Source organism: Petaurus breviceps, unplaced genomic scaffold (assembly GCF_028583685.1).
Source record: "Petaurus breviceps papuanus isolate PSGF00001 unplaced genomic scaffold, PetGlider_PUasm1.0 173, whole genome shotgun sequence".
NCBI classification, from domain to species: domain Eukaryota; kingdom Metazoa; phylum Chordata; class Mammalia; order Diprotodontia; family Petauridae; genus Petaurus; species Petaurus breviceps.
In genome coordinates, this window is record NW_027185759.1 from 1,860,383 (window position 1) to 1,871,656 (window position 11,274).

Consider the following 11,274-nt stretch of genomic DNA (forward strand, 5'->3'; position numbering starts at 1 on the left):
CCCTCCCCTGCCCTCTCCTCCCCTCCCCTCCCTTCTCCCCCCCACCCAGCAGTTTGCTTTCCTTACCTGGTATATGTTGCTACTCTAGTTTTTCCTTCAGCTTCCACAACTTAGGAAAACAGATACATGTTAATTCCAGAACAGTTTGTACTCAGTGAAATGAGCTCAAAAGAGGAGAATGTGGCCTCCCGCCCTGGGCTGGGCGAGCTGTTGGGGTTCCAAAGCCACAGACTGTCGGGCATGAATATGCCTGGGGAGATGGCAGGGAAGGGGCAGCTGACAGCCCGACCTTTTCCTCCCTGAGAAGGAGGATAGAAACTTTCTGCACAATAATTGCTCAGACTGTCGGTGCAAGGTGTTTGGTACCCAAGATATGAGGACTTCCCAGGGAGAGGAGCTGGCAGAGACGATGGATCCCTTCTGGCCACTTTGTTCCACAGAAAGAAGCTGGTCTCAGGAGCGGAGGTGAGGCATGCAAGGTGCCACAGGGACTCCAGAGGCGGCCACCTCACCCAGCCCACAACTGACTGAGAAAGCAGTGTGTGCCCTCCCCAAGGGACCCGGGGGGCCTCCCCCGCTTTGGGAGAGCTCTGATTATGGGGGGTCCTTGACATCAACCCTGAATTCGTTCTTTGCCAAGTTCCAAGCATTCTCCTACTTCTCGCCTTGAGGTCCACCCCCCATGGGTGGCCCTTTGGATACCAGAAGCCATCTCTCCTCCCTCCCCTGAATCTTCTCTTTTCCGGCCTCGACATTCCTTCCTTTGGTCTTCCTGTGGCTTGAACTTTATAGCTTATCAGTGTCGGTCCTCCAACCTGATCTCCAAACTCCTGCCCTGCTCCCGCCAGGTTCATTCTCAGGTTCCGGGCCTCTCTCGGGTCCCGTCACACTGCAGACTGTCAGGGTACCTCTCAGGGTAGGTCCTGGACTGGGCCTGGAAGAGCATTAGGAAGGCTCAGAGGAGTGGGGGGCACGGGGATGAGTGGTGGGATGTTGTGTGGCAAGGCTGGAGAGTACCTGAGCCAGGAGAGGCAAGTGGACAGGGCTGGAAAGTGGTCTGGCACCAGGCTGTTCTCAAAGCGTTTTCTGGTGGTCCTGATGGTCGTAGGGAGCCATGGCGGCTGACTGAGCAGGTGAGTGGTCAGACCCACAATAAAGAATCGCTTTGGCAGCTGAGTGGGAGGCTGATTGGATTGTGGAGAGAAGAGAGGCTGAGAGACCAATGAAGAACCGTTTGAAGGGGGAATCTGGCCTTTTGGGGGCACGGCCCCATGACTTCATCCCAGCAAAGATGCCTCCTCCTTGAGGCAGCTGGTGGTTCTCCTTCCCCTCAGGACAGTCAGAAAGGAAATGGACTGGAGCCAGTGGCTGGGAGTCAGGCACCAATGGCAGGATTTGGCTGCTGATCGGATGTGGGGGGTTGGGGAAACTGAGGAGTCCAGGAGAGCCAGCTTCGAGGGGGATGCGAGCGGTCTGAGGATCTGAGGTCTCTGGGACCTGCAAGTGTCTGATGGTCCCAATCCTTGGGGGAGTAGATACAGTCACCGGCAGAGATCTAGAGCTGGAAAGGCCACCTCTGGCTGTTGAGGTCAAGCCATAATTCTACAGATGAGAAAGCGGGGCTGTGGAAGGGTGCTGACCTGGGGCGTCCGCTGACCTGGGGCGTCCGGTGACCTGGGGTGTCCAGTGACCAGGGGCATCTGGTGACCGAGTGCCGGAGGCTTGACCTTCCCCACTCCCCCCCCTTCTCATTCTTCCTCTTTCCTGGCGTTGTGGGAGGGGGCAGCCTGCCGGGGTGTGATCCTGCTCCCTGAGGACCCTGCCTAAGGCTCCCTCAGGCCTGGCCCCTCTGCATTCACCTGAAACAGGAAAACTGATTCCCGACAGAAGCTCCGAGCTCCTGCTTTGTCTTTCTTACTCCAGAGGCTCATGTCGTTTCTATGATAATATTCTATAATAAAAGACAAACCCACCAAAAAAATACCAAGCTAAGCTTGGCAAACCCGTGACTTTATCTGTCCTTACCTTAAATCCACATTGGGAAGAACAGCTCAGGCATTAACTCAAAGGTTTGTGGTAAATATGTGAAGGACGGCTCGACCACTCGCTTCGTCTTCCTTCAGAAACTCTAAATGCCCAGGAATCTGGTCAAGCAGACAGACTCTGAACCCTTCCCCCCACCCATGAGGTCCCAGGAGAACAGGGAGCCTTTAAGGGTGTTCCCAGGGATGGGGGGAGCATCTGATTGCGTCCTTCAAGGCTACTGGGCAAGAGATCCATTGGGGTCATCTTGGGTGCTGGGATTGGGTGGTGCTCCCACTTCTGCTGGGAGACATGCTGGGCTTAGCTGGTAAGCTACAGACCCATGGATGGTTTCCCATAGGACCTCAAGGTCTGCCATGCCTGTTATGAGATGATGTTCTGCTCCCTGCTAGTGCATACCCACAGCCCCATGGGGCTGCCAGCTCCCTTGGCCCCCTCTTACGTGGGCTTTGTGGGCTGACCTCAACTTCAGAGATGGCTCTTGCCCAGTTTTTCCTGCCTTCCTGGGGCTGTTGTCCTCATTGGAGGGTATGCATAGAGCTAGAAGAGACGGCACAGGCCTAGAGTGCAGATCACGACCCCTTACCATCTTCTGCAGAACTCATCACATTGTCAAATCCTGAAGCAAATCACAGCCATGAGTTGAGGAATAAATCATTCTGAGTTCACAGGGGAGCAAACCTGCATCCTGGGAGATGTCCAGCGAATCTCCCAGCTCCAAGACCCCTGCAGAAGCTTCTTACACCCTTAGGAGAAGAGGGGGAGGAGAGATCGTGAGGTGGCAAGGCCTGGGCATGAGTCCCCAGCAGCCCTTGGCAGTCTGGGCAAGGAAGGCCACCTCATTCTGGCTGCTCATGCCAGGAACCCCAACGTGAGGGTCAAGGGCACTAGGAGGTAAGATCAAGCTTGAGCTGGGCTCCCCACAAGGCAGCCTTCCTGGTGGGGGCCTGATCGGGGGTAGGCAGGGAAGGAGTTGCTGAAATCCTGACATCCCCAGGATCCTTGAAGGGAGTGGCAGTCCATAGTCCATTTGGTGCGAACCTTTTCTGTCATTGTAGGAATTTCTGTCAGTATTTTCCTTGTTCTCCTGGAGCAAGGAAGCCTGGTCTGACTGTGGCTTTCAGGGCTGGTGGTAGTAACTTAGCTCTGTCCCAGGTGCTCCCCTTTTGGCCAGCCTTTGGGATGAGCTCTCTGCTCTGCGCTAGTCTGAGGCCGGCAGGCATGCTAGGTCCAGCCGCCTCCAGATGGACCTTGCTGTCCTTGTATAGTCCTGCAAAGTGTCCCTTTGTGGTTTGGTTGGTGTAGCATTAAAACGAATTATTCTGCTAACCAGGTGCCTTTAGTCCGAATTGTTTCTATTCTGATGAAGCCCAAAAGGGCCCTCTCTGTTCTCTGAATTTTAGTGCCCCGGGGTAATGAAATGAAAGGAAAGAGGGAGGGGAAGAAGAGGGGGAGAGGAAGGAGGAGAAATCTAGAGAGACAGAGGGAGAGAAAGACACACACACACACACACACACACACACACACACACACACACACACACACACACACACGGGGACAGGCCTCCCGGCCTCCACATCCTGCCTGCCCTGAGCATCTCAATGCTGGGAAATGCTGGGCTCCAGATGTTTCCTGGCCCCTGGACAGTCTGGACCAAAGCCTCTGCCAAGGGGAGGAAAGTCCGCACCAGCACAGGAATTCACACTTCACCCGGCTGCCACAGGCTCCCTTTGCTTTGATGGTTGGTTCTTAAATGTGTGTGTGTGTGTGTGGGTGTGTGTGTGTAAAAGAGAGCAGGACAACCCCTCTGTCCATACTGCCCCTCACTAACCGCCACCTCCTGCCTTCGTCCTTTGATATACACTCTGTAATAGAGCAGAGACCACAGTGAACATGGCCTCAGTTTCCCCATTTGTAAGATAAGGGAGTTGATCTCAAAGATCAAAGGTTGTCCCAGATCAGATAATACAGTGGGAAGGACAGACTGAAGCCAGAGGACTTGCGTTCAGATCCTACCCCGACTGAGCTTTGTTCCTGACCCCATCCTTCAGCCTCAGTGCCCTCTCCTGTAAGTGAGGGCCTTGGCTTAGTTTCTCTGAGAACCCTCCCTAGAGCTCTGGGTGGGCTCCCAAGCTTCCAATGGTGTTGGCCAGTGTGTCCTGGATGGTAACAGACAGTGTGGTTACTGTGGCTTTACCAATGTGCTCACCCTATTTGGACCAGGCTCATGGCTCAGGGCACCCGGGCATGGTGCCCCTCTGCCTCTGAGGGGGTGTGCTGGGTCCCTCCTGGCCTCTGCTGTCTGCTGCCATCATTCAGGGCTCATTCTAAGAAGAGCTGACTCACATGCTTGACATTCTCCCTGCTGGGCATGATCATCCCCAGGGGTGCCCACCCCTCCCACTCCCTCTGAGGTGCCAGCCCGGGATGCCAGCTCACATCAGCAGCTCTGCCAATCTCCGTGCCCCTAACCCACGAGTGAGCTCCTAGCCATCTGGAACCACTCTGGGTTTCCTTAACTTCCTGTCAGAGGGTCAGGCATGGGTGGGGGCAGGGGGAGAAGAAATTCTGGAAGGCTTGAGTCACTGCTTGGCTGTATCCTTGCTGCCTTCCCCTGGAACTTTCCCCCAGTGGAGCTGGGCTGGATTCAGGCAGATTGTTGACATTCCAAGAGAAGCGTGGCCTGGAGGGCGGCCTGGGGCATCTCTGGTGAAGCAGCTCCCTGGGAGCTCCCAGGTCCACTGTGGCTTCAGAAATCCCTCCCACCCCACCCGAGGCTGTCATTTTTTTTAGTCAAAGCCGAAAGCTGGGGGTGAGGAGCTCTCTGAACTCTCTTCTCGTCACCTCCTTGTCCCCCAGGGATCAGCTACAGGTTCCCCACTTCTGCCCTCTGTGCCCCTCTTCTATGCCTGCTTGGCCCCAAGCTTGGCTAACGGCTCCTCTGCCCTCTCTCCAGGCACACCTTCTGGCAATTTCGCCGTGAGAACCCACAGACCAAAGTTGGAGACCCTCCTCCCGATGGGCTTCCTGGCTTCAACAGTGGCGTAATGCTCCTCAACTTGGATGCCATGCGCCAGTCGGCGCTCTACCGTCGACTGCTGGAGCCCGCATCTCTGCAGCAGCTCACCGAGAAGTACCGCTTCCAGGGCCACCTGGGCGACCAGGACTTCTTCACCGTGGCTGGCATGGAGCACCCAGAGCTCTTCCACGTTCTTGACTGCACTTGGAATCGGCAGCTGTGCACCTGGTGGAAGGACCACGGCTATGGAGACGTCTTCGATGCCTACTTCCACTGCGAGGGCCATGTCAGGATCTTCCATGGAAACTGCAACACGCCCATCCCAGAGGACTAGGGTGGGGCCCAGGGCCCACAGGCCTCTGGTAATGACTCCGATCTTGCCCTGCCCCCCAGCCTTTGGAGGTAGAGCATGTCAGGCCCCGCTGGGGTGGTTCCCTGGCCTGGCTCCCCTTGGGCTCTCCCTGTTCAGCCAGTCTTCATCCAACACCCTCCATCACACCTGCTCTTGGTGATGGGGTGGAGGAAGGACAAGAGAACGATTGGTCTTGGCAAGGAAGAGGGATGATTGGCCAGAAGGCAGTGCTGCCCAGGAAGGAGGGGCTGAGTTCTTTGGAGAGAAGGAAGAGAAGACACGGCCCCTCCTGAGACGGTCTTGTTGGCCATCCTGTCCTGAATCAGATCATGTGATGTCAGTGATCACCAAATGTCATCCTTGCTTAGACCAAAAAAGACTAATTTAGAGACAAGAGGCTTCCATCCTTGATGGATACCCAAGTATCGGCCACTCCCATTGGGGGGGGCCCTTGGGTGCCAAGGCTGGGCAGGTTGGGTATGTGCTTAGACATTCTGTCAAATGTTGGCAGGAGTTGGGGAGCACCAGCCCTAGAGATGCCTCAGAAGCATGGCCAGAGCCTCCCTACAGTCCCCTCCAAGCTCCATCTGCCAGGGCATTGGCCTTCCTGCTCATGTTCTCTGTTCACCACTATTTGGCTCTGAGCAACTTTGTCCTGCCATTAGATGAAGACTGGGCACTCCCACAGAGGAGAGTTTATTCACTCGGTATTATTGTGGCCCCTGGGTCGGCGATCCGGCCACATCCTCCAGGACACATGTCCAACCCTGAAGGCCGGCTGGGAGAGGTTGAGCCAAAGGCAGCCATTAATGGAGCTCATGCAGGTGACTACTGTGGTGGTGTCCACACTTCCCGAAGGCCAGGCTATGCCAGGCCTCGTTGCTCGTCTTCAGACCTTGTAAGTAGCCGACCTGTCCCTGGAGGTCAGTGCGGTGTTCACCTCCACCCTGTTAGCTTTCCCATTGTGTAGAGCCCAGGGGAGTCACTGGGGTTGGGGAGGAGGGGCATGCCAGAGATTTCTCCCTTTTGTGTTGATGTGTATGTTTGCCCGAGGGGAGCTAGAACCCAGTTGTGGCCGCACATCATTCGATGCTATCTATTCCAAGCGTCGTTTTTAACTGCACGAGGGCTCAGGTCCAGAGCTTAATAAATTTGGTGGAAAGAATCTGTCCTTGGTTGATTGTGTTGGGACTGTGGGAAACTTGAGCTCTGAACCAGAGCCCTTAGCCTTTGTGGGGGCCATTGCAGGCTCCAATCCAGAGGTATGGGCACAGACTTTCCAGTTGTGACCTGGGGAGTCTGTTCCTGACATGGGAAGGAAACACTGGACTTCAGCTCCTTGGTTTCCCAGAGAAGCACCAGCCACTGACTGCTTGTACTTGGTGAGCCAGACTCAGACCCCCCTCTGTCCCCTTGGCTTACAGGCCCGGGCTGAATGCAGTGTCTCTGCCCTTTCACCCATTCTGTGTGGATGGTATGAATGCTTACAGGGGGCTTCTCTGCAACATGGCAGAGAACAAGCTCACTTCAGTCACTTTATACTGAAAGACAGATATGCCGCCCACCAGTCCCCCATCTCTTGGGTTATAAAGCAGCCCCTGGAAGCCTTCTGGGCCACACCACATTACCTAAGTGAGTTCAGCTGTGTGTGAAAACAGACATGATTCTGTTCCTTTCTCTTAAAGAAATGCCTCAATTCCTCCTTTTCCCCATTCATACTGATGTGGCCGCCTCAGCAGGCCTGTGGACTGGGGGTGCAGTGTGGTGTGACTGTATGCCAGTGCCTACATCCTGCCAGCCTGTCCTTGGGCTCATGGGGGCACCTGGCTGCCTCCCTTTCATCCCTTTGACTCCCAGGCTGGCCCAGCCCCAAGGGACCGTGGCATGGTCCCTCCTCCCTTTCCCATTGCTCTCTGTTCCTGCTGCTTCAGCCCAGCCTCCTGGGAGCCTCCTGAAAAGGGCAGCAGCCCATGCTGCAGCAGATGGGCAAAGGAACCACTGCTGTCACTGCCGCCTCTGCTCTCAGCTCCTGTAGAATCAGCCTACCTTGGGTCTGCTGGGTGGTGATGAACAGGAGGGGAATAGCATGTCTCTGTCCGCCTCATCCCTTCTGGTCATTAGGAAAGCTGGAAGGGCCTTTGCCTCCCTCACTAACAGTGCAGATTGCTTGGATCTGGCACTCTGGGCACAGCTCTGCTCTCACCCAGGGCTCCTGGAGGCCTGCCTGCCAGGCTTCAGAGCAAAAGGGCGTGTGTGGATGGAGGAAAGGAAGGAAGGATGGCTCTGGGGCTACATGGCTGCCCCTGTTCTGCTCTGGACATGACCCTCACCCTCAACAGACAATCTCTCGGCATTCAGGGATCTGAGCCCCGGTGCTAGGACTGTTGGTTCATGCCTTCCTTCCATGCAGTAGGTGCTTAATAGATGCTTATCACTATTGTTATTGTTAGTTTGCATATTTTTCAATAAATCTCAAAATTTTAAAAAGTCAAACATATTCAATTCAACAAGCATTTATTAAGCACCTACTGTGTGCTTAATAAGTCACTATACTGTGAATAGCAGGGATATGAAGGCAAAGAGGGAGCAGCCATTGCTCTCCATGACCTCACATTCCCTGGGTGAAGCAACGTGTGTCAGATAAGTGTTAGACAAATGGAAAGACAGATGGGCTAGATGGATGTTTGATCATTTCAGTCCTGTCTGACGCTTTGTGACCCCTTTTGGGGTTTTCTTGGCAGAGATCCTGAAGTGTTTTGCCATTTCCTCCTCCAGATCATTTTACAAATGAGGAAACAGGCAAACATGGTGAAGTGACTTGCCCAGGGTCACCCAGCTAGTGAGTATCTGAGGCTGGATTTGAACTCAGATCTTCCTGACTCCAGGTTCAGCCCTATCATCTGTGCCACCTAGTTGATAGATATAGATGTCTATCTGTTTATATAAACACACACACACATTTGTGTATGTATGTATAACATTGGAGAAGACCCAGTATTAGCTGTGGAAACTAGTAAAGGCTTCTTGCCGGAGGCAGCCCTTGTGCTGAGACAGAAAGTAACCTGGGAATGCCAAGGGGCAGCAATGGCATGGTGAGCATCCCAATCATGGAGGACACATGTGGAAGCAGATGCAATGTGATGTGTGGGAAAGAATTGGGACCCAGGGTACCTGGGAGGGAGTAACATGTAAGAAGCCTAAAGCAGTCATGGGTCCCAGACCACAAAGGGCTGCAAATGGCCAACAGGGGAGCTGGTGTTTGACCAAGGGCTGGTACCTTCTAAAGCAAGGGCCCAACACCTGAGCTCCTGAGACACCTCCCAGCCCCCTGCTGCAAGCAAAGGCATCCCCTGGAATGGGGTGCAATCAGTAAGAGAATGAGCTGTGTTTAAATCATTTTGTGACAGTGCCATACCCCACACATCTCCAGCTGAGCTTGTCGGGGCTCCCAGGCTCACTGGGCAGCCACCCTCCTTGGTACTTGGGCTCCTGAAGTAACTGGGACAGGTTTCTTTCCCTAAGACTTGAGAGCTGTGTGGCTTCTGAAAAGCCTCCCTGGAACACAAGGCAGCCCAGGAGCAGCCCCTGAAATGTGACTGTTCTTGGTTCTAACCTGTACTGCCTGGGCCTGGCACAGGACTCCCTTTTGTTGTCACCCTCAGGCCCCTCCCCCTTGTGCTCTGGGCACAATGATCACATCAATCCTGTCTTCTGATTGCCCCAAGTGGCCAATCCCTGTAAGCTCCTGAATGTTCCAGGGGCCAGGCTAGGGGATGGCCAAGTGTTCTGACTCCAGCTTTTGGTGAAGGGGAAACGACTTTAGGTCTAGGCTGCCCTTTCCATTTTTGGACAAGTCTAATGTGGGAAAAGTTCTTCATCTCAAGCTGAAGTTGGCTTCCTTCTGCTCATACCTGTGTGTCTTTGTTCTGACCTCTGGGACCAGCAGAAGTGGTCTCCATTGGCCACCTGAGTGCTCAGTATGTACTTGCCTACTGAGTCCTTCCGGTATCTCAGGACAGTCTCCTCTTTCCCCAAGTCTTCTCTGAGGTAAACGCTGCCCACTTCTTTCCCCCTGATTCTGCTCTCCCTCTTTTGCTGTGGCTCAGCAGTCCTAGGTGTCTATATTCAATTCCAGTGCCCCTCCTGAATGAATTCCCTAGAATGAACATAGCACTTCAAGTCAGGGTCAGAGCAGAGGCCAGCGGGACCGTCGCCTGTCTGTGCTGGACACTGGCATCGTGTGGCCTGGTCAGGGCAGAGGCCAGCGGGACCATCTGTGCTGGCCACTGGCATCGTGTGGCCTGGTTGGGGCAGAGGCCAGCGGGACTGTCGCCTGTCTGTGCTGGACACTGGCATCGTGTGGCCTGGTCGGGGCAGAGGCCAGCGGGACCATCTGTGCTGGACTTCTGTCCAGATTCTATCCAGACACTGGCTCTTGGGGCCGCCACGATGCATGCTTGCCTCATGCTGGGCTGGGCTTCCCAGATGTTCTTCACAGAGCCTGTCATTAAGCCCAGCCTTGTCTTACTTATACAGCTGATGTTTTTTATGCCAAGTGTAGGGGCATGCATTTATGCCCTTTGCTTCCATCCTAGATTTTGCCTGTCATTCTAGTCTGTCATGATCTTTGTGGACCTCAGTGCTGCCATCCAAAACATTAGTTCTCCCTTTCAACTTCATGGCATCTAAATTTCATAGGCTTTAGCTGGCATGGGGCATGGAGTGTGGGACTTGGCACCAAAAAGACCTGAATTCAGATGTGGTCTCAGACACTTATTAACTGTGTGGCTCTGGGCAAGTGACCTAACCTCTTTGTAACTCAGTTTCCTCAACTGTAAAATGAGGGTAATAATAGCATTCACCTTTCAAGGTTGTTGTGAGGGTCTAATGAGATGATGTGTGTAGAGCGTCACAGAAAGGCCAAGTCTTGTCAAATTTAGTGAATGAAGGCACTGATGAGGCTTTCAGACTGACCAGACATGAGAACTGAGCTCTGTGGGTGCTTGAAAGGAAGCCCCATCTCACAAGAGCCATAAGAGATAGGCAGGGCGGGGCTTATGGCCCTCAGTTTTCAGGTGAAGAGCCTGAGCCCCTTAGAGGAGTGGTGACTTGTCCAAGGTGCTCGAGCTTGTAAGACTGGGGCTTCAGAGGCCTCCCAAGTTCCTGTCTGTGCTCTGCTGAGATTAGAGCCGTGTTGGCTTTCCTTCGGAATCCTTCCTCTCTCCATCTATGATGCTGTTCCATTTAGGGTGGTGGCCATGTTTGCCTCTTGGGACGCTCTAAGCACTCAGGAGTGTGGGTTCTTCTCGTTCCACAGAGCCTCCCTTCCCTGTGGTCCTTCACCAGGCCTCGGACTTCTGGTCCCTCTGCATAAGTGACTCTGGCTTCCTCTTTACCTCCCTTTTAGAAAAGTAAAGCTTTCTTCTCCATGAGCCCGATCCCTTTGCTGTCCTTGTTTCCATTGTAGACTCAATGTCGCGTTCAGGGTGTTGGCGGATTTTTTAGTTATTGTCATTTTTCTGTGTCTGTTTTTGTACTTTCCATGAGATTTCAGTGAGCCCCTCCTAGTCTGTTCTGGGCCCACGGTCTTAGTAACAGTCCTTTCTTTGGCCCAGCCCTACTTGACCTCTCTCTTCCCAGGGCCCCACCTTCCCTGCCCCCAGTGCCCTTATCATTCTCCGTCAAAGGACTCCAGGGTTGGAGAATCCAGTTGGCTTTCCTGTCATGGTTTCCAATTCCATAAGAATATAGTTTGTTCTTTATTGCAGCAAATGGAAGGGTTGATATGGCCATGGGCACCATCAGCATGAGCTGGTGGGGGAGGGATGGGCTTAGCCCAGGTGTGTGTGCAGGGGGTGAG

General features: G+C 54.0%; 1 protein-coding gene across 1 annotated transcript in view; it reads left to right on the forward strand.

Annotated features, from left to right (window-relative positions):
- XXYLT1 (xyloside xylosyltransferase 1) overlaps positions 1-6,579 on the forward strand; it is a 67,055-nt gene extending 60,476 nt beyond the window's left edge. The window contains exon 4 of the mRNA XM_069083275.1: positions 5,000-6,579. Coding sequence (XP_068939376.1) covers positions 5,000-5,396 — 397 coding nt within the window. The 3' untranslated portion in view covers positions 5,397-6,579. The remainder of the gene's footprint in view (positions 1-4,999) is intronic.
- The last annotated feature ends 4,695 nt before the right edge of the window (positions 6,580-11,274 follow it).